The sequence below is a fragment of the Sebastes fasciatus genome, chromosome 2 (assembly GCF_043250625.1).
Source record: "Sebastes fasciatus isolate fSebFas1 chromosome 2, fSebFas1.pri, whole genome shotgun sequence".
NCBI classification, from domain to species: Eukaryota; Metazoa; Chordata; class Actinopteri; order Perciformes; family Sebastidae; genus Sebastes; species Sebastes fasciatus.
Window position 1 is genome coordinate 39,125,365 of NC_133796.1, and position 23,543 is coordinate 39,148,907.

The 23,543-nt window shown below is 40.5% G+C and overlaps 1 protein-coding gene and 1 pseudogene across 4 annotated transcripts in view; both read left to right on the forward strand.

Moving 5' to 3' along the window:
* The first annotated feature begins 760 nt into the window (after nucleotides 1–760).
* The window catches only part of LOC141760261 (protein NLRC3-like), a 46,547-nt gene continuing 23,764 nt past the window's right edge, over nucleotides 761–23,543 (forward strand). For 3 of the 4 annotated variants that reach the window (XM_074622927.1, XM_074622960.1, XM_074622935.1), the window contains exons 1-4: nucleotides 761–901; nucleotides 1,179–1,295; nucleotides 2,387–2,503; nucleotides 6,244–6,341. In XM_074622927.1, coding sequence (XP_074479028.1) covers nucleotides 777–901; nucleotides 1,179–1,295; nucleotides 2,387–2,503; nucleotides 6,244–6,341 — 457 coding nt within the window. In that variant the 5' untranslated portion in view covers nucleotides 761–776. The remainder of the gene's footprint in view (nucleotides 902–1,178; nucleotides 1,296–2,386; nucleotides 2,504–6,243; nucleotides 6,342–23,543) is intronic. The other variant, XM_074622951.1, reaches the window with a different exon arrangement.
* LOC141761617 (protein NLRC3-like) lies at nucleotides 6,722–9,235 on the forward strand (annotated as a pseudogene).

Below are 23,543 nucleotides of genomic sequence, written 5' to 3' on the forward strand. Positions count from 1 at the left end.
GTAAAAAAACCCCTGTAAAAGCACATGATTTAAACATAAAATGAGATAACATTGGAACAAAAATAATTTTAATTTAACCTGTTCAAGCCAAAAGAGATTCTCATAAACACATTGTGTTAAAAAGCTGATTTGTGTGAGCAACACACACAAACACCTGAGATCAACTCTAAGGTGAAAGATTTCCTGTAAATGGAGAGGGGAGGAGCCACACTGATCCGGTTGATCCAGGTACATGAGAACAGGGAGGGAACCCTGAAAGTGAAAGTGTTCAGTCAGTCAGCAGACTGAAGGCTGAAGCAGGGTGAGTGTTAATCCAACATTTTATTACTTCACTGTCAAAGTCTCTGAGTCAGTTTTCTCCCTGTGGACTGTAGAGGAGAGAACTGTTAGAATGAACTCAACAGTTTGATTCATCTGTGAACACAAAGTCATGACTGGCTGAATATTACTCATTAAACCTGCCGTAACCCAAGAAAACAAGCAGAGATTTAAAGAGAACTGACCAGGTGGATGCTGGGTGGTTTTATTGTACTGTAAACTGTGTGTGTGTGTGTGTGTGTGTGTGTGTGTGTGTGTGTGTGTGTGTGTGTGTGTGTGTGTGTGTGTGTGTGTGTGTGTGTGTGTGTGTGTGTGTGTGTGCATGTGTGTGTTACTTAATGTTCTCTCAGTCTTGCCTGTGACTCTTGTACAAACTTGTTTGTCTTGATTCTTGTGTTCTGAGCTGTCCTGTTGAGCTGAGTTCTGCTTTACCTCTCAGACTGACTTCAGATCAGAAGATGAGTGATTGTGTGGAGGAAGAGGAGGACAGAGCAGAGTCTCTAGTCTCTGGCTGTCTGAAGAGTGACGAGTCCATAGGTTGTCCTCTACACTTCAGTAATGAACCTGGACCCTCAAACACAAAGTAAGAGAGCTGCTATATTACAATTTCTACACAAATGTATTTGCCAACTAAAATTGAACAGACTTTGTCAAATCAACTCTTGCTCTTAGTATCTGTGACAGCTGTCAGTCACCTAGAGAAGATGTAATCTAATCTAAGAAAACAAGTACAAACTTTTAAACCTCCTTATTGTCGACAGTAACAGTAGTTTGTGTGTTTAGAGCTACCTTAATGACCTAAAAAAGAGAATTTATCAAGGATTCAAGCAGTATGAATAAAATCATCTTGGTGTTTGCAGAGTTCAGTACAGACAGAGAGCAGAGTCTCCAGTACCCAGCTGTCTGTCTATGAAGAGTGACCAGTCCAAACGTTTTCCTCTGAACTTCAGTAATGAACCTGGACCCTCAGACACAAAGTAAGAGCTGCTACTAACTCATTTACATTACTAACTTTTCAGCTATCTCCGCCAATGTTTTCTGTTGATTTTGTTTGTATGTTTAAGTTTCTACTAAAGTTTATTTGCCAACTGAAATTTAAACTTTTTGTGACACAGACAAAGCTAAATCATTTGTGCCATCTTCCTCGCAGTATCTGTGACAGCTGTCGGTCACCTAGAAAAGCTGTAATGTGATCAAATAGGATGGCTACAAACTTTGAAACTTTGTTTAGCAAAAGATAGGGTCTTCCTCTCCAGCACTTTTGTCTTTATCATAATTAAAACTAAACTATAAATCAGGTTAAAAAAATTGGTCGAGAGTAGTCAACAGATCTTGATGCAAAAAGCGTTTATTTTGTCACCAAAACAAACACAAGTTGGCAGCTCGAGCAGAGGACTGACTTTTCATGTTAAAACCCTGTATATATATATATATATATATGGTGGACTACATCCCAATCTCTTTCATGTTTTTTTCCTTTTGGGGCACTCTGTCCAAATCTCATTAATTAATTTTGCCAATACAGCGATTTCCGACTTATTTTGGTCCTCACAGGCCTTATCTTCTGACAGATTTACGATTCTGACTTTTTTACCTCGAGCCTGGGGCAAACCCTCCCATTCACGCCAGTAGCTGAGGTGCAAAATCTCAGAAGCCTCAACATCTCGCCATCATGTATCAGCCCCCCCCCCTCACAGCTCCCCGTCATGTTATTCAGGACTTGCCTGCACTCCCTCCATGCTAAAAATCCTCATGCCATGCTTCACTCCTCCCACCTAGAGAGAGCGAGCCAGAGTGCTTTCCCTCACTGATGCATCAGGCACACATTTTTTTATGTAAAATCAACATAAGCTTATGTGACAGAATACATAATATTTTTGATTGTCTTTAAGTTTATACTTTAACCAAAAATACCCTAGTGTATGAACATTTTGTGTTAATACATGATATATTTTTGTATTAGGTTATACTTATATAAAAAAACCTGAAAATGTATCACAACACTTTAACATCAGAGAATTTATCAAGGATTCAAGCAGTATGAATAAAATCATCTTGGTGTTTGCAGAGTTCAGCACAGACAGAGAGCAGAGTCTCCAGTACCCAGCTGTCTCTCTGTGAAGAGTGACCGGTCCAAACATTTTCCTCTGAACTTCAGTAATGAACCTGGACCCTCAGACACAAAGTAAGAGCTGCTACTAACTCATTTACATGACTAACTTTTCAGCTATCTCCGCCAATGTTTTCTGTTGATTTGGTTTATTTGTTAAAGTTTCTACTGAAGTTTATTTGCCAACTAAAATTTAAACTTTTTGTGACACAGACAAAGCTAAATCATTTGTGCCATCTTCCTCTTAGTATCTGTGACAGCTGTCAGTCACCTAGAAAAGATGTAATGTAATCAAATAGGACGGCTACAAACTTGTAAACCTCGTTATTGTTGAGAGTAGCAGTAGTTTGTGTTTAGAGCTATTTAGATGGCTTTTGTTAAGATAAAGACAAAGATGCCCCGACCATGGGCAAGCAAAAGATAGGGAGTTCCTCTCCAGCACTTTTGTCTTTATCATAATTAAAACTAAACTATAAATCAGGTTAAAAAAATTGGTCGAGAGAATTCGACAGATCTTGATGCAAAAAGCGTTTATTTTCTCACCAAAACAAACAGGAGTCGATTGACTTTTCATGGTAAAAACCCCCTACATATAAACTGGAAAAACAAAGTTCGGAAACTTGTGTTTGGTGGATTATTTCTCTGTTGTTACAATGCTAATTGGCATTGTATTTTACATCGTTGGAAAGCCTGTTTATTTACCTTCGCAATGATGTCCAACTTGTAAGGGACATGCATTTGGCACAGCTGATTATGTGGGTAGCGCCCAAGACAAATTTGCCAAAATGCTCTGCCAATGGTAAACAGTGTATTCTCATGTTGGTATTGAATCTTTGCCAAAATGCTCTAAACAGTGTATTCTCATAAGGCTACCAGGAAGCCTGCAATGACTGCCCTTCACCGTCAGGCCCGTTTGCGCTGGTGTCGAAAACACAGACAATGGAACCTGAACATGTGGGGGAATGTCATGTTCAGTGATGAGTCCAGGTTCTGTCTGCCAAAGTTGGACGGCAGGTCAAAGTATGGAGACGACACGGAGAACGCTGTGCTGATTGTTGCACCGATGGAGTAACAGCTTTTGGTGGAGGCCGTGTCATGGTGTGGGGCGGCATCTCCCTCACTGGCAAAACAAGGCTTGTCATCATTGAAGGCCATCTCAATGCAGTGAGATATCGGGATGAGATTCTGCAGCCAGTGGCGATCCCATATCTCCACAATCTCGCACCTAACTTCATCCTCCAAGATGACAACGCTCGCCCCCACAGAGCCAGGGTTATCACAGACTACCTCCACAATGTGGGAGTAGAGAGAATGGAACGGCCTGCCAAGAGTCCACACCTCAACCCAATTCAACATGTGGGATCAGGTTGGGCATGCTGTACGTGTTATAGTGACCAACACAACCTCGTTGGCTGACCTGCAACGAATCCTGATTGAGGAATGGAACGCCATCCCACAGCAACGTGTGACCAGGTTGGTGACCAGCATGAGGAGGAGGTGCAAGGCTGTTGTGGCTGCGTATGGATCTTCCACCGCTACTGAGGCTCCTGACGGTGTATTAAATGAATAAAATGTAAAATAGCCAATATGTCTTGTTTGTTCCTTGTTACTGATAGAGAGTTCAATCATCCAATCCACCAAACAACTCAAAACAAGAGTCAACACCAACAGGAGAATACACTGTTTACCATTGATGGTGACGGCGCTACCCACATAATCAGCTGTGCTGCTCATCCCACAAATGCATGATCCTTACAAGTGGGACATCATTGCGAAGGTAAATAAACAGGCTTTCCAATTATGTAAAATAAAATGACCATTAGCATTGTAACAACAGAGAAATAATCCACCAAACACAAGTTTCCAAACTTTGTTTTTCCAGTATATATATATATATATATATATATATATATATATATGGTGGACTACATCAAAATCTCTTTCATGTTTTTTCCTTTTGGGGCACCCAACACAGCGATTTCCGACTTATTTTGGTCCTCACAGGTGTGGAAGTTTTTATCGGACTTTATTAGTTGTAATCCACAGAAGTCCACAAATGTGAACCATGATTTCCAAATATTTCACTATCCACAAACATGTATTTTTGAATTTGTGGTGTGTAAAGTCACATCCACAAAAATAAAGGGCGATTTGCAAATACACATAACTTACTCTGTAAATACGTATTTTAAGGTTTACATGTAAAGTGATATATATATACGCATTTGTGCATCTATTTCTACACGTGGAATGATATTTGCGCATTTGCAGATCGCTTCCTTTGGATTTATGGGCCACGTGACATTTGTAACTTCCCTCCTGTTTGTTTACGTAATTTTGTCCAACTGGTACCGCAGCTTATCTGTAGAAACAATCTGTAAGTGAGAGGTGCATTTAATAGCTCCACCAGGAGGGGGCGACATTACCTCACATGAGCTGACGGAACTACACTCTAAAGCAATAGAAGTAGAGTCTAAGGAGACAATCAACCTTCTGGAGGTGAAAGACGATGTGGAATATCTTTATTTAACGCGAGCCAGCGTCAATGACAAAATCAGTTTGATTGCATTGTTTTCTATTAGAATGAACTAACTGGCTGCTAGAGACGAAGCGCTCCGCAGCGTGCGTGTTTTGTCAGACACCCTGTTTCTATTTATTCCTTATTCCAAAAGATGAGGAAAGGCTGATTGTTGAAATTGAAATGATATAAATATATATAAATGATGTTATCGGATACGATACCTCCTCATATCACTAGAAATTGCTGACAAAACAAATTGCATGAAATGATCAAATGTAGATTTGTACCACTTCTGTTTTTTAGAATATTTGAATTCATGCATTCATTTGATAGTTGACAGTAGAAAGTGGCAGAAAACATATTGACATTAAAAAGCAAGACCAAGGACACCAGTGTTACATGCTGTGTGTCTTAGACTGCTGGTCATCACAATATTTAGACCACTTGTAACCTCAGTTCAAACCTAACTAACTGAAACTAAGCTGCCCAAAGTGACTGTGAATCAGTAAAGGACATAAGCAGCTCTCTTTAATGGAGGACTTTTACTGTGAAGTAGCTGCAGAAAATGATGAGTTTGTATTAAAGGGGAACAACGAACATTTTTAAAACATTGATATTATTCTGGAGGCTATATAACATGATGGAAAAAATACTGCAACTTGCTCAAGTACGCTCATATAGCGAGGGCACACCGGGAAACCACAAGGTGGCAGCGTCATGACGGTAAACACGTAAACTGCCTGTCAGTGGTGATATGAATGGAGTTTCCCTGTTTTATAAGTGTTTATTGTTAACACATAAAATAGATTCAAAAAGTAACAACATGTTTATTTATATTGCAATTGTTGCTGAAATTCTATACTCCATTTATATCACCACTGACAGACAGTCACTGTTTATTGTGATGACGCTGCCACCTTGTGGTTTCCCAGGGCGTCCTCTCAATATGTGCGTACATAAGCAAGTTGCAGTTCTTTCATATAGTTATATAGTTAATATAGTTATTTCGACTGCAAAATAATTTTAATGTTTTAAAAATGGCCGTTGTTCTCCTTTAATAAACAAACTTCAGCCAGATCACTAAATGTTTAATTAGTAATTAAACAGCTAATTCTTGTTTATTAAAACAGGAGAGTTAAAATAAAGGAACATTTTCATTACAGACTGGATGCTGAATTCAAACAGAAAAGTAACAACACTTTAACTCTTTTCTGTGACCATCTGAGCTTCAAGTCTGGATATTTTTCACCAACAATCAGCAAATTATTTTAGTAATAAACTAATGTCTCCACAGAGAGAAGAAGAGGAGTCATGCTTCTGTGGAGGAGCTGCTGTCCAGATCCAGAACAAGACCTGGACCTCAGACAGCCAGTCAGACCAGCACTGTACAAAGTAAGACTGTAGATTGGTCTGCTGATGTCTTCATGTCTGGAAACAGAACATGTTGTTTTAATACACTGACTATTACTGTGACAACTGTTTAAGATCTTCTCCACCATGTACATATCCACTCTGTATCACTTATACTTTGTTCTCCTTTGAGAGAAAATCTGAACCCAAAAGAAATAATTTAATATTTTTATGTTTTGTTTTCATGATAGCACTCCGTCTTTGCATTAACCAATCAGAATGATGTTTGTTTTCCATCTGCATAGATGAAGATGGAGAACTATTAAACTCTGTAAAGCAACAACATCACTGTTCTACTATAGACAGACAGACACACTGATGAAAGGTTTTTCCATGCCATTGTCGCATAACAATGCATGCTCATGGGGGATCTCTTGTTGGGTACGGTCTAGACCTGATCTCTATGAAAAGCGTCTCAGGATAACTTCTCTACGATTTGACGCTATATGAAAATAAATTGAATTGAACTGAACTGAACAGGATCCAAAGACTTTAAACAACATTAGCTTTCCTGCTACAGTCTCCTTCTCTGACTTACAAACATACGTCTTGTCCTGCAGAGCGACTTGTTGAAAAACTATTAAAAATAAATATAAAAATCACCTTGACGTTAGTTTTGACTTCAAGAAGTGATGATGACTTTATAACCTTTAGTTCTTTATATGTTCTTATAATACGTTTCTTTGTTTTGTCTTAAACTTGTCTCTCTTTCAGCAGATAGTGGTCTGCAGGAGGTTGTAAATGAACATAAGATCAGTCTGAGGAGGAGATGAATGTGTGACTGAAGGAACTGATGAAACAGGAAGTGGAACCCTCCTCAACAGGATCTACACTGAGCTCTACATCACAGAGGGACAGAGTGAAGAGGTTAATACCCAACATGAGGTGAGGCAGCTTGAGACAGCTTCCAAGAAGAAGACCCTCCATGACACTCCGATCAAGTGCCAGGACATCTTTAAAGCCTTACCTGACCAACAGGGACACATCAGAGTCGTTCTGATGAACGGCGTCGCTGGCGTTGGAAAAACCTTCTCAGTGCAGAAGTTCACTCTGGACTGGGCAGAGGGCTTGGAAAACCAAGATGTCAGTCTGGTGATTCTGCTTTCATTCAGGGAGCTGAACTTGATCAGAGATGAGCAGTACAGTCTTCTCATGCTGCTCCATGTTTTCCATCCAACATTACAGAAGGTCACAGCAGAGAAGCTCGCTGTCTGTAAAGTTCTGTTCATCTTTGACGGCCTGGATGAAAGCAGACTTTCACTGGATTTCAAGAACAATGATGTTGTGTCTGATGTCACCCAGAAGTCATCAGTCAACGTGCTGTTGACAAACCTCATCCAGGGGAATCTGCTTCCCTCAGCTCTCGTCTGGATAACTTCCCGACCTGCAGCAGCCAATCAGATCTCTCCTGCATGTGTTGACAGGGTAACAGAAGTACGAGGCTTCACTGACGCCCAGAAGGAGGAGTACTTCAGGAGGAGAGTCCGTGATGAAAAGCAGTCCAGCAGAATCATCTCACACATCAAGACATCCAGGAGCCTCCACATCATGTGTCTAATCCCAGTCTTCTGCTGGATCACTGCTACAGTTCTGGACCACATGTTGACTACAGACCAGAGAGGAGAGCTGCCCAAGACCCTGACTGACATGTACTCACACTTCCTGTTGGTTCAGACAAAGAGGAAGAAGCAGAAGTATGGTGAAAGACACGAGACGAGTCCACAGGAGCTGACGGAGGCTGACAGGAAAGTTCTTCTGAAGCTGGGGAGGTTGGCGTTTGAACATCTGGAGAAAGGAAACATCATGTTCTACCAAGAAGACCTGGAGCGGTGTGGTCTTGATGTCACAGAGGTCTTGGTGTACTCAGGAGTTTGTACAGAGATCTTCAAAAGAGAGTGTGTGATCTTCCAGAAAACAGTCTACTGCATTGTTCATCTGAGCATTCAGGAGTTTCTGGCTGCAGTCTACGTGTTCCACTGTTACACAAACAGCAACACAGAGGTACTGGAGGACTTCCTGGGAGAAGACTACAAGCACAGAGAGTCAAACCCAAAGTCTTTTCTCAGCAACATCTCTAAGTATTTTGGAAACAATGCTAGTCGTGGCCCATCTCTGGATGTCTTCCTGAAGAGAGCCATGGAGAAATCCCTTGAAAGTAAAAATGGCCACCTGGACCTGTTTGTTCGCTTCCTTCATGGCCTCTCTCTGAAGTCCAACCAGACGCTCTTAGGAGGTCTGCTGGGTCGGACAAAGAGCAGTTCAGAAAGCATCCAGAGAATCATCAACAACCTGAAGGATATGAAAAAAGATAATATCTCTCCTGACAGAAACATCAACATCTTCCACTGTCTGATGGAGATGAACGACCACTCAATACAAGAGGAGATCCAAAAGTTCCTGAAGTCAGAGAACAGATCAGAGAAGAAACTCTCTTTGATCCACTGCTCAGCTCTGGCCTACATTCTGCAGATGTCAGAGGAGGTTATGGATGAGTTGGACCTGAAGAAGTACAACACAACAAAGGAGGGACGACTAAGACTGATTCCAGCTGTGAGGAACTGCAGAAAAGCTCTGTAAGTCCAGATGTGATTAACTTTATAGATCAGTGTAGATTAGTAGTTTAGTTCTTGAAATATACACACTATAAAATTATTCTTAATATATAATATTCTTATAAGTGTTAAATGTGTTTAATACATAAATATGTCAGTTGTATTTTGTCACAGATGTTCTTGAGCTGTTTCAAATGTTGAGTTAAAAAATGTTTCAGTTGGTTGGGTTTCTAGCTGTCAAGTTAATGAACACACTTATTTTATTTATTTCTAATAATTTTTACATTTTACAGTTTTTTCTTATTTATCTTTTTGGGTGATGGAGACGACGTGTGAACCTGGTAAAACAAATAATAATTAAAAAAAAACGATCAGATGGCTGGTGGAGCGCTGGGTTTAACCGGTGTAACGGCAGCAGCAGAACGTTTGCTGGTCCAGCGTGGAGTCGGGGCAGTCCTGGGATCAGAGCCCTGGTGCTGGAGTTTGCACTGGCTGAATTTGAGCTAACTGCTAACTGGGGGTCACGTCTCCGTACACTCCGAGCTGCCGTACACTGTACTCCCGGCGGGGAGGAGGACCAGGTGGGGGTGCGAGCCGATTTCTCGTTTTTGCTTCTTCTAATTTAATCCAGACAGTGCAGTGTCCGTTCAGAGCATGTATGTTTAGAATGGGCCAAATGCCTGCAGCTTTCTCGAGAACTGCTCGTACAAATTTCACACTCGACATTGTGCCTCCTTGGGTCCTAAGCAATACACCTGCCATGACATAGTTGCATCATACACCCAAGTCACGGCTACTGACAGTCAGAAACATCGGTGAAATACACTTAGCGGAGGTTTCCAAATAGGTGTATTAGTTGCTTGCTTTGACGTAACCACCACGATTATAAGGTAGAGCATGGATTTATTATCAGAGGTATTTTCCTGGAGGTAACATTATTAGTGTTATTTGTTTGTATCAAGTCTGACACCGGGGAAATACCGTCTTACTCATGGGGGAAAAACACACACAGGTCACAGCTTACTCATGGTCACACAGGTGAAATACAATAGAAGAGTTTGGTTGTAAAGTGAACTGCAGTCAATGAGCTGCGGTCTGCCTGCTGTGGACGAGATGCTGGACTCAAGCCTCATCCACACTGGGAACGTCAGTAGCGCGCGGCAGCTGTGTTACCTGTTGTTTTCTTATTTCGGCGTCCGTGTTAACAGGTTAGAGCAGCCACACTGCGTCTAAGCTGCGCCTCTACTAGAGATATATCGCCTCTTTTTGACACGTGCCACGCTGTTCACAGCAACAACAGACAGTGAAATTGATCTATTTACTGTATATTGACATCATACTAGCAACATTACTACAGTTTCAATGTCTATCTGTAGAATATCTTATGGAGAAAAAAGTAAAAACTTATTTTTAAATCAACAGTTCCTACTTTCATTTAAAAATAAAAGCCCTCAAGCGTTTTTTCTGTGGATAGAATCCCTTCATTTGTTAACACAAAGATTTTATTCTGAAATATGTTCCGCACAGTGTTGTAGAACATGCAGTGACTGTGAGAGCTCCATGAATGAATATAGTACCGTGTTTTCATTGTGGATTATTACTATTACTTACCACTTACCACACGTTTCACCTTTTTTTTGTCTAAAATAAATATAAATGACATTTATAATGAAATGAAATGGCCATTATGAAAGGCAAACTCTATGTAGAAAAAAATGTCTGACAGCAGCAGATGCAGCAGCAGAGACGCAGCTGGTGTGAACACCCGACGCATGAATCACGCAGCCACCACGCGACGCAGACGCAGTCGCGTACATTTTTAATTATGTACAGGTCTAATATTATTACGCAGGTAGCTAGCAAAGAGAGGTCAACTTTATCAACTGTATTATGTAAGGGATAATGTACAGCAAGCCGGTCATCGGGTCGGATCGCCCTGTTGGGGATTCTTTCACAACAATGACCCACTAGCTGTACATTATCCCGCTTACTACACGGCTACTTACTTAAAGGGACTATTTGTAACTTTCAGAAATGCTTGTTAACAGCGACACCTGTGGCCGTTAAGTCAACGAAAGTCAGCGTCGGGCTCGCGCTTGCTCGCTATAAATAGACATGAACGAGCATCGCTCCAGACAGTGAGGCGACACACGTCAGCTAAAACCACAATATCACTCTATATTTCAGCTGCTTGGCAGTAATGTTAGCTGACCAGACGAAGGTCTCTCCATGAATCAATGCTGTTGGCTTTTCAAAGCAGGAAAAGTGGGTCGGTGCCGGGGCTGAAGCAGGAAGAGAAACGTTATCGTCTCCCGACTGCGCCCAGAGGGAGACACCGGCACCCGATCGGAGGCGATAACGTTTCTCGTTGCAGAGCCCCGTCACTTGACAAGACACGGTAAACCTCTGTTGGTCTGGAGGAGCTGCAGTATTTATTTCTGCGCTTTGTGATATTGAATGCAAGCAGGCAGAGGAGCGGGGACTTCAGCCCCACGCGCGCGCGTATTTGTCCCGACCCGGTACATTTATACGCTTAAAAAGTTACAAACAGTCCCTTTAAGAAATCAATATTTTGACAGGGTTCGCCAGAGTCCGACATGAGAGCTGTGCCCATACCGAACGGTCTGTTATGCAGAAATTACAGACCGCAGAACGCTGTGATTGACCAATCACAATCGAGTATTCAACAATAATAATAATAATATTACGTATTCACTGGGTTTTAAAAATGCTTTTCTAATCAAGAACGCCTCATGCTAACTTTGTGGAGACAGACCTGGGATCAGATCACACTGACAGACTGGACATTATGGAAGCCTCAATGTAACTACATTTTCTCTCTCTTCATCTGCAAGATTAAAGAAAAACAAATATTAAAAATCTGCAGGTTTGAGAGACATCGATGAGAATTATTGTTTCATATCAAGCAGTGAGATAAGATTAGCTGAATGCTGATGGGAAAAGAAAAATGTTAATCAAACAAGTATATGTCAAACTATTTAGTCATCAAATGCATGAAGTAAATATAAACTGTACTCTTTCATAATAACATATTTTGTCATTTTTGTGTCATGACAGATTTTCTGACTGTCAGATCTCACGTACTCACTGTGAAGTTGTGGCCTCAGCTCTGAAGTCCAACCCCTCCCATCTGAGAGAGCTGGACCTGAGTAACAATTACCTGCAGGATTCAGGAGTGAAGTTGCTGTCTGCTGGACTGGAGAGTCCAAACTGTAGACTGGAGACTCTGAGGTCAGTTCACTGACTGTAGCTTATGTAGTTTGTACACACACTCTCTATGCACTGGCTCTCCTCCAGATGGCTCTAGAGAGGGACTTTTGCGTTTTCGCGTCAGCCACCGTAGCTCTCCAACACGCTTGGCACACAGGAGAGGCTTCAGTTGGTTGCCATCTCCTTACGTCACCGGTAGATACCGCCAGACCCTGCACACTGGACCTTCAACCACAGACCTTATTTCAGGCATCTAACTAAAAACACATTCAAAAAACACATTGACTTCCAGATGAGGGAACAGGAATTGCTAAAATGCTAACTCATTTCTGGGTTTTAGGACTCATTCCTGTAGCTCTCTATTTGAACATGTCTAAAGGTGCATCACTCTCACAAACACGTATTGTACCAACTTAAAGGCCCATAAGTGATGATTATGAATGACACCATTAAATTAGAGGTTTCTATGGTTCTAAGTTATTCCCATGTTCTTTTTGACAGCAGATCTAACTGTGCTCTGCTTTCATGTCAGCATTGTCTAATTATTTGAAGCCGCAGACATTTCAATTGCATCAAAAGCCAAATAAATATTCTGCATCAGCAATATCTTTGCAGGTTCATATTTTTTTCAAGTCTATCTCAATACAATGCTCACATGTTCATATGTTCATTCAAAGAGTTATTGATGTCTGTCATCATTCCTTCTGTCTGTGAAGCAATCCCCGTATTACGAGATGAGGACAAAATCCACAATCTTGCTCTGTGTAAAATGACCAGTGAAGTTAATCTTAAACTAACCGGACGCTTCAGCAGTCTGACTCAAGAGAAAAAAAAGAAAAAAGAAAAGCAATCCCCGTATTACGAGATGAGGACAATTAGAGCTGGGTGACTTGGAGAAAATCAATTATTACAATATTTTTGACCAAATACTTCGATATCAATATTGCGACAATATTGTAGGATTGACCATTGGTGCTTTAAAACAAATATTTACACAATGAGATTTTTGATAAATAATCATCAGTAATGTGGATCTCATGACTAAGTGTAAATGACAAATAATAGAATAGCTAAAACAGTCTGGTAAGTTCAAAAAATTACATCACTTTATTGAAATGTAGCCTTTAAAACCAGGAAAAGACAAGACTTATGCCATATCACGATATTACGATATCCAAAATCTAAGTTGATATCTCGTCTCATATCACGATATCGATATAATATTGATATATTGCCCAGCCTTAGTATGGATCCAGTAAGTATGTTGTGTTTGACAGTTTCCTTGTTGAGCTACAGGAGGATTAGTAACACATTGAGGGAATTTGGTACTAAACAGTCTGTAACTTTGGTAAACACTAGGGATGGTAAAAAAAATCGATTCACCTATGTATCGCAATTTTTTTTTAATGATTTTCAAATACATTTTTTAATGCCAGAATCGATATATTTCCTCTATTTGAGTCTATGTGGAGGTAGAAGGAAGTTACCGCTTTTATTGTTGTAGTCTGAGTAACGTGACGTCATATCCGTTCCAACCAAAACAAACCGCAGCGAGCCGAAACGAGAAAGTGGAAAAAACAGCAGTGGTAAACACTTCACATCCAGTAAAGTATGGAAACACTTTGGGTTTCACACATTGCAGGAAAAGCAGAGCTAGACATCACGGCTAAAGCTGCATGCTAACTCTGTCATGGACAGGAAACGTTATTGTATTGCGGTAACGTGCGGTCAAGCCGGCCGTCACTCTCATCTCTGTGGTCAAATGGGCCGATGCTACAACTGTAGAGCACCCATATACAGACATTTATGTTAAATGCATTCAGACACCGGCCCCGACGGAGCTGACCATGGATGTATAAAGAGAACGGAGCTGACGGGAGAGCTAGAAGTTAGAGGAAGTATACACGTTTGACTACGTCCGGTTTTCAAAATAAGGTGTTAACAAAGGGAACTGTATATAGGTCACAAATAGGCCTCAACATCCATAAAGGAAAAAGTAAAGTCCTCAAGGTCAACACAACCAGTGAAGACTCAGTGACCTTGGAGGGAACAGCACTGGAAGAAGTAGAAGCCTTTACATACCTCGGTAGTGTCATCAATAAACAGGGTGGAACGGATGCAGATGTCAGAGCCAGAATCGGCAAGGCAAGGGCTTCATTCATACAACTAAAGAACATCTGGAGCTCCAAAGAAATCAGCCGGCGGACAAAGCTCAGACTCTTCAACTCCAACATTAAACCAATACTCCTCTATGGTTCAGAGACGTGGAGGACAACAAAGACCACAACAAAAAAAGTACAAACATTCATAAACAACTGCCTGAGGCGCATCTTAAACATCCACTGGCCGGATACCATCAGTAACAATGATCTTTGGCAAAGAACAGGTCAAAAACCTGTTGAAGAAGAGATCAGGAGAAGGAGATGGGGATGGATTGGCCATACACTCCGGAAACCCGGTACCAGCATCACCAGGCAGGCCCTTAGATGGAACCCACAAGGCAAAAGAAGGAGAGGCCGGCCCAAGAACACTTGGCGCAGGGACCTTGACACGGACATCACACAGAGCGGGCTGACATGGAAACAACTGGAGAGGAAAGCCCAGGACAAAAGACTCTGGCGGACTGTGGTCAACGGCCTATGCTCCACAAAGGAGCGAAAGGCTTTGAATGAATGAAAGGGAACTGTATATACAAAATACATATATGGAAATAAGATTTATTGATTATATTCACCAGAAGTATAAAACATTACATGTCCCCTATAAATTAAAAAGAAAATGCCACTAATTTGTGAGGGAAATGTCTTTATTGTTTATATTTTTGGGTTGCTGGAATTTTTTTTATAAATAATTCCTGATAATGACTGATACATTTGACTTCAGGACATCTCTGATTACATACATGCTGAAAATCAAACACTCTTACTGTATTAATTTAGATATTTTTTATATACTTTTTCCCATGGTCTAGTGTTTAAAAAGTTAACAAAAATCGCAATAAATAGCAAAATCGAATCACAATACTTAAAAATCACAATACATATCGAATCAGGAGATAGTTGAATCGTCCCAGTCCTAGTAAACACCCACTTGATTTGTCGGAGTCCCATGGCTGAATCTTCATATTAGTTTCCGTTGAACTTATGAAGTGATTTCTTACAGTATAGTTGTGTTATGAAGGGACCACTTCACAGGAGGAATGATTACTGCCACCAATAACTCTTTTATAAATAAACTGCTGTTTTAAGGCACACTTAAACAAATGTGGACCTTTCCTGTAAATGACATAAAACTACTAAGCTACCAGATACAGTAAGAAGAAGGCCATGTAATAAATTAAATAATGAAGTCGAACAAGTCTGATTTGATATTGATCCTCTAATTTCAGACTTGACTGAGATCAGCAGCCTGTTATTGATGTGTGTTGACATGAATAGGTATATGAATATTGTGGTGACATTTGGATGATGTCTGTAGAAGGTTGACATTATGATGATCCACAATAACACAATGACAAAGTCACTCTACTCATTTTAAGGAAGAGCTCATTGATTAGGACATAGTAACGTTGAGCTACACATTTAAAACCTGAACACATCTGATTGGATTACAAATTGATTTTTTATCTTCATCATTTATTCTTTATTCAGATTGAGGTGATGCAGTTTGTCAGAGATCAGTTGTGCTTTGGTCTCAGCTCTGAAGTCCAACCCCTCCTATCTGAGAAAGCTGGATCTGGATGGAAACAAACTGAAGGATTCAGGAGTGAAGCTCTTGTGTGGTTTTCTGGAGAGTCCACACTGTAGACTGGAGACTCTGAGGTCAGACACCATTTTTCACTTCTGTACTGAGATTAATATGATGTGAAAGTTGTGGTAACACTAAACTGCAGCCATAAGGCTGATATTATACTGATCCACACTGAGTATCTTAATGCTAAAGTACATTTTCTTCTTCAGTGGTTTAGTCCATTGACTGGGGCAGAGCAATGTTGAGCTACACATTTAAAACCTTAATATATCACAACACTTGACTTTCATCGTGTCTCTTTTTTCAAAGAAATGATAATAAAAAATACATAAAGAATAATGTACAGCAAGCCGGTCATTGTTGTGAAAGAATCCCCGACCGGGCGATGCTGCACCCCGACGTGGAGCGTGTTGGTCTCTCATCGCCCTGAAGGGGATTATTTCACAACAATGACTCGCTCGCTGTACATTATCCCGCTTATTACACGGCTACTTACTGAAGAAATCAATATTTTGAACACGGTCCGCCAGCGTCCAACATCAGAACTGTGCCTATAGCAACGGTCTGCTATAAAGAAATATCAGACCGGAGAATGCCGTGATCAGAATCGAGTATTCAACACAATAGTGTAATAAATAAATATAAAGAATAATTAAATAATCTCTATTTCAGCTATCAGACAATAGCTCTAAGCAAATTCATAAAACAAACTTTTTTACAGTTGGTAACTGAGTGCCAGTGTATAGGGACTAACCTCTTCACAGTTCTCAACCTAATCATCTCTTATCTTCGACATGTACGGGGTTACAAAGGACGCTCGTCAAATCGCATTCTGCTGATGATGATGTTTTCACGCCGGAACAGCTCCCTGACGAGGGCTTGACGGAGAATATGAGCTTCCTTTTTCCCAACGTCTTCTCCTGTTGTTGATTTTGGCATACACACATGTAAAGCGTGTCCAACATTGGAGCAGTTTCTCACTCAAAATGCCAACTGTGACAGACCCAGATTGAGTTTGTTATATATATAGAAATGTTCACTATTTGCTTTTTTCTATAACTTCTATGAAGCTATATGATGCTTATACTGACTAAATAGTTTAAACTGAAGATTCTTTGATTTTATGACTCAACTATTGCTAAAATATATATTTTAGATGACTTTTGTTGACATTTCCCCAAAATCCATCCTGACATATTTGGTATCTTTGGGAACTTTGAGATCTTGAGTTGAATCTTGAATCAACTTCTGTGGGTTTTTATTTGTGTTTGGCTGCACAACATGAGTTTGTATAGATGGATCCACTGGTGGAGCTGTCAGAGTTTAAGAATTTAAGTCACTACGTCTTTATTGAAGTAGCAGCACGATGGCATTAATATTAATAAGAGCTCTGTTTCACTTTTTGTATTTTACAGTTTTTAACCTGCATCCTGTTGGCTTCAGGTGTTTGGAGTTTACATCTTCTAAACGTCTACATTCTAAACCTTCTTCAGCTCTGAACAGATTATTAATCATTGAATGATTTCAAGCAGGAACGTTGTCTTCTAAAATTACATCATTTATTCTTTATTCAGATTGTGGAGCTGCAGGATGTCAGAGATCAGCTGTGCTTCTCTGGCCTCAGCTCTGAAGTCCAACCCCCTCCATCTGAGAGAGCTGGATCTGAGCCACAACGAGCTGAAGGATTCAGATGTGAAGCTGCTGTCTGATCTTCTGGAGAGTCCACACTGTAGACTGGAGACTCTGAGGTCAGTAGAGGGTCGGAGTCAGTCCATGCTGGTTTCAGCAATATTGTTGTGATGTGTTTCCTCAGTTAAGCTGTGAGAGGAGAACGGTGACACAGAGAGAGAGGACAGTCAGCCGCTCATATCAGCCTGAAGCTTGTTGTGATCATGTGTTAGAGTTGATGTGAAGAAAAGATTTTGTTGTTGTGTTCATGTCTTCAGGAAATAAAGCTGGATTACAGCTGACAGCATCACATGTATAGAGACAGTGGTCCTCATCCATCAAACTGTCGTACAATCAAATGTGATCAGAAAGTCTTTGTTCTCTCATTGATCAGTTCATCTTTGTCAAAGCTCTGAGATCAGTCTGACTGAAGCCTCAAATGACTGGCTCTTATTTCATAGAACCATGGTTACATTTAGTAACCATGATGTGGTCTTTATACAGACCAGAACCTTCGCTGAAGTCCAGTAATCATTTTTAATTCAAATGTCACTGAGACACTTTTTTTTTTAACATCTTTGAACCCTAACAGCAGTAAATCCATCATTAAAGTGAGCAGTGGATATCTCTCTGATTCTGCAGTAATGATGCATTCAGGACTCTCAGCAGTTTATTTCCACTGTGTACTTCAGTGAAATCTACAGACTTGATGCCTAAAGAGCTGAGCTCAGTGTGTTCATGTCAAAAAAGTGTGAGGTTCTTATTTGGATACCAGCAATGAAAGGTGTTTCCACTGTTAAAAAAGACCCCTCTCACTCTGTCGGCCCGTGTTCTTGCGGCAAAACGTACCGGTGAAGCCGCCTCGGTCCCAAACTCGTGTGTCAAGCTCCGCGTCCTCGTTCCCTCGTGCCTGCTGAATCTCTCCCTTTGTGCAACTGCTGCGCACCTGTCCACAATCAACTTAAAAGAAGCACAGCGTCTCTGTCTACCAATCCGGAGCTGTCAGGGGTGTGTGAAGCAATTTGTCACAGCTGTTTCTCATCAGTTAATCACCTTGATCCAAATTACAAACAACTCAGTAAAACCAGATATGAAATATAAAAACCCATGCAATAATAAAACTGGCAAACATGCAACACCACAACATCAATAAAAAACAACAGGAAATACATGTACACATGATAAAATCCATAATAATAAATAAACGTGCAATACTGGATCAAGTGATTCAAACAACTAAATCTTACTGTGACATTTACTCCAATATGTTAACATGAGAGCTGAAAGGAAGCTGGCTACGCTATACAGGCTGAAGTCCCTGCTTCTCTTTATACTGGATGTTTTATTTCTATTTTACCTTTATTTAACCAGATAAGTCAACTGAGAACCAATTCTCATTTACAGTGACGAACTGGCCAAGAGGCAGCGACAGAAGGCAAGGCCATACAAGATATTAGATCATAGAAAATAAGTACAATAAGTGCAATAAAACTTTACTAATGAATTTGCTAGAACATAAATTGCGGTTACTATTGGAGATATTGAGTAGTGAGCGGAGATATGGAGGTTGGTTTTGCCAATGATAGTTTTAAAAATGAACTATGTGCTGCATCAGTGACTGACAGCTGATGAAGGGAGTCTCTGTAAACACTGATTCATGACTTCTGTTCTCTTCTTCTCTCATCAGATGGAAGCCGTGGTGATCTATGTCAGAGTGACTGATCAGAAAAGTGGATGTGTTGAGAGAATCAGCCGTGTCCTGATGATCCACAGAGGTTCACCACCTGGACCTGGATCATATTTTGTCTTTTTTTTGTTATTCATTCATATATTCTGAACCCAAAAAAACTCTACAGAATAGTTCAGTTTATGACAAAGTTACAGTAGATTAACACATTTAAATAGATCTTTCTGCTTTGCTTTGTGTTGCAGCTCCACCCTGTGGAACGATGGAGATTTGCTGTTTATTTCCACATATTTCTAAATATCAGGGGAAGTTAATAAAGTTACCCTATTAAAACCAAGCCCTCAGGAAGAGCGACGGGCTTTTGCCCATTTTCGTAGCGGCCAAACGGCGGTACTACAACTTTCATGTCCGTCACGTGATGCCATTGGGCCCAAAAATACTTTTTCCCATAGATTTACATTGGGAAAGAGACGTCTGTAACTCAGCCGATATTTTTTTAAGGTGAATCAACTTCCCAGTATGAACACTCTAATAGTCCTTATTTAATAACGTAATATATTATGCACAGTCCCTACGTGCCTGAAATCCACGACCATTGTGCCTGTTCCAAAAAAACAAACACGATAACCTGTTTTAACGACTAACGACCAGTCGCTCTCACCACTGTCATCTCAAAGTGTTTTGAGCGAGTGGTCATCACCAACATCAAAAACTCTGTCCCAGCTGATCTAGACCAACACCAGTTTGCCTTTGGCAAACAGATCAACTGAGGACGCCATCTGTGTGGCTCCTCTCGCACCTGGATAAGCCAACACCTACGTCAGGATGCTTTTCGTTGACTACAGCTCGGCGTTTAATACCATCGTACCAAGCCAGCTGACCAACAAACTCCATACACCTGGAATAACTCCCCACATGTGCAACTGGTTACTGGACTTTCTCATTAACCGCCCCCAGTCTATCAGACTGGGAAATCACACATCCTCCACCCTCAACCTGAGCACTGGCGTGCCACAGGGCTGTGTGCTGAGCCCCTCCTCTATTCACTTTTCACCCACGACTGCCAACCCACCCACGAATCAAACACAATTGTTAAATTTGCGGATGATGCGACAATCATTGGGCTCATATAAAACAACAATGAGGCTGCATACAGGTAGGTGGTTCAGAACCTGACAGCATGGTGTGACACCAACAACCTGGTCTTAAACACCAAAAAGACCAATGAAATCATTGTGGACTTTAGGGCCACCAGAAAGACCACACACAGTGCAATAACTATTAAAGCAGAGGCTGTGGAGAGAGTCTCCAGCTTCAAGTTTCTGTGAGTCACCATCTCAGAGGACCTCTCCTGGGCTGACAACACCTCAGCGGTAGTAGGCAAAGCACAGCAATGCCTCTACTTTCTGAGGAGGCTAAGAAGAGCGAAGCTGCTGCTCAACTTTTACAGATGCACCACAGAAAACATCCTGACCAACCGCATGAAAGCCTGGTACAGCAGCTGCACCAAAGCTGCCAAAAAAGCCCTGCAGTGTGTTGTGAAAACAGCCCAGGACATTGTTGGCACTGAGCTGCCATCACTTGACCACCTTCACAACACTCGCTGTATCAGAAGGGCCAAAAATATCATCAAGGACAGCACTCATCCCGGACACAACCTGTTCAAGCTCCTCCCATCAGGCAGGCGCTTCAGATCAAACCGCATAAACAGACTTAAAAATAGCTTTTTGCCTGCCATAAACCTCTTGAACTTGCAACTTTGTGCAATAATCTGGCAAAACTGGTATGTCACCAATATACATATTGTATTTTTATATTGTATTATCTCCTATATTTTTTATGTTTACATTGTATTATCTCTTTTTTATTGTATTATCTTTGCATTAGCACCTATGGGATTGTCACAATCTAATTTTGTTGTACTACACAATGACAATAAAAGGCTTGAATGAATCTTGAATCTTAAATCCTTAGGTCCTAAAAGTTGTAAAATGCATTAATAGCTGAATCCAGAGTTATTTCCCTTCCTCCGTTCATGTGAATGAGACACAGACCGAGGCTGGAGGGAGGGCTGGGAGGAGGAGTTAAAGGAAACACTACTGCTCCTGCTCTATGTGCCCAATGGATGAGGAAGATCGCCGGATGATCCGGGTACTTTATCACTCGGCAGTCGAGCCATTTAGGCTTCATGCTCCACTGAGCAACTCTCATAGGAATGAACAAGAGCCTCCGACGCTGTATCCAGTTCTCTTTATACATCCATGGTTAAAACCAATACCAGCCATTTCTCACAATATCAAAGATAAATATTTGCTTGTAACAAACAGAAAGAATTAGATAAAATCTGAATTCATTTGAGGCTTCACTTAAGTTTCTCAACTGTCTACAAACAGATTACGTCTGGATTTCGCCGTTAAGTCAGCACCTTAATATTTTATATAATGTTTGATGTAAAATAAACAAACATAACTGATTAACATGGGTACTCTAGATTTTATATTCACTAATCATGTACACATAGGAAAATTTCCGTTTTATGTATGACTCAGATAGTTTTCACATTACATGACTGAACACAGACACATACAGTTCCCTGTGGAGCTTTTTCCCCTCAGAAATCAGTGTTGAAGCGGTCGTTATCACCACCATTCATGTTCTGTTGTTCCTGCTGGAGCTGCTTGCTGCCAGCAGATGTCACCATTTCCTCTGTTTTACCTCAAAGGTGGTTTATCTGAATGGATGCAATGAACACTGAACTGATGATGTGAATGCTTTCTTTCTGACTGACTTGGTTTAATAAAGGTTAAGTGTCAGTTGTGATTGTATTTCCAAATCCAGGTTGCTGGAAACGGCACGTCCTTGCTCTTTTTTGTAAAACACAAGCAAAATGTTCACACCTTTTCTATGATATTGGAATTGTATATTGGAAGAAACATCAATATAAACAAATGTAACTCATATGATAATATAATACATTTTAAAGATTGTGCTTCACATTGTACTATTTGAGCAATAAGATGTGTCATTTCTGGTTACCATCTGTGTTTGGATTATGAAAAAAGAGTTGCACAGTTGCAACTCAGGAAAATGGTTGAAATTATTTTTTTATTGTGCAACAGACAGAATAATTTTTCATCCAGATATTCAGAAGAATTTTATTTGTATAAGTCTGTAAAAGAAAAACAAAACGTTAAAAAAACCTCATTACAAATTACTTAACACTTACTTTATTAACATGATTTAAAGATAAAGCTGAGATCTCTCCATTCCTACACCACCATGTTCTTGTATGGTTGGCTTCGGCTATGTTACTAGATTAGGTTTGACACCCTTCATTCACCACACAACCACTCATCCATCTGCTGACAAACTGATAACACTGATTCACACACCTCATCACCTCACTATGGTTTTTGGGTTATTGTATGTTTAATAATAAACTTGTACACCTCTCTTGTCATGGCTCATTAGCCGGGTCATGACACTCATAAAGAAATCAAGTTAAAAAGCTGATCTGTGTGAGCATACACACATACACACAAACACACAAACACACACACACACGCACGCACACACACACACACACACACACACACACACACACACACACACACACACACACACACACACACAAACACACACACACACACTGAAAACTGCTACTAACTCATTTATATGACTTATTCTTAGTTACCTCTGATCAATACCATGTTTTCGGTTTGTGTTTGTATATTCAAATTTCTACACAAATGTATTTGCCAACTAAAATTTAACAGACTTCATCAAATAAACTCTTCCTATTAGTATCTGTGACAGCTGTCAGTCACCTAGAGAATATGTAATCTAATCTAAGAAAACTTGTTAGAAATTTAAAGAAGTTGAAAATTTTAGTTTATTTTTGTATTTTGTTTCATTTTTGCAAAGACCGTGAATCGAAACCTCACTGAAGAGAATGGAGCTGCGTTTTCTTTAATGTGTTTCAGTGCTAGCATGTTGAACCAGATCGGCATGATGTGCTATTATATCACACTTACAAAAACGTCAAACTGCCTTTGAATCTTTAACTCCACTCTCCTTTTCCCATTCTTTGTTTCCAACTTTTTGCCATATTTTGCCCACTTAGTACCTGGCATTGTTAGATAAACTCCATCAACCCCATCAAGATTTGTCTCACAACAACAAAACACTGAGTGGTGGCGGTGGCGGTGAGTGACTGTCAGTGACTGTCAGCCATCTGTGTGTGAACAAACTATGCCGGTATAAAGGAGAGAGACAGGAGCCCAAATAAGCAACTAC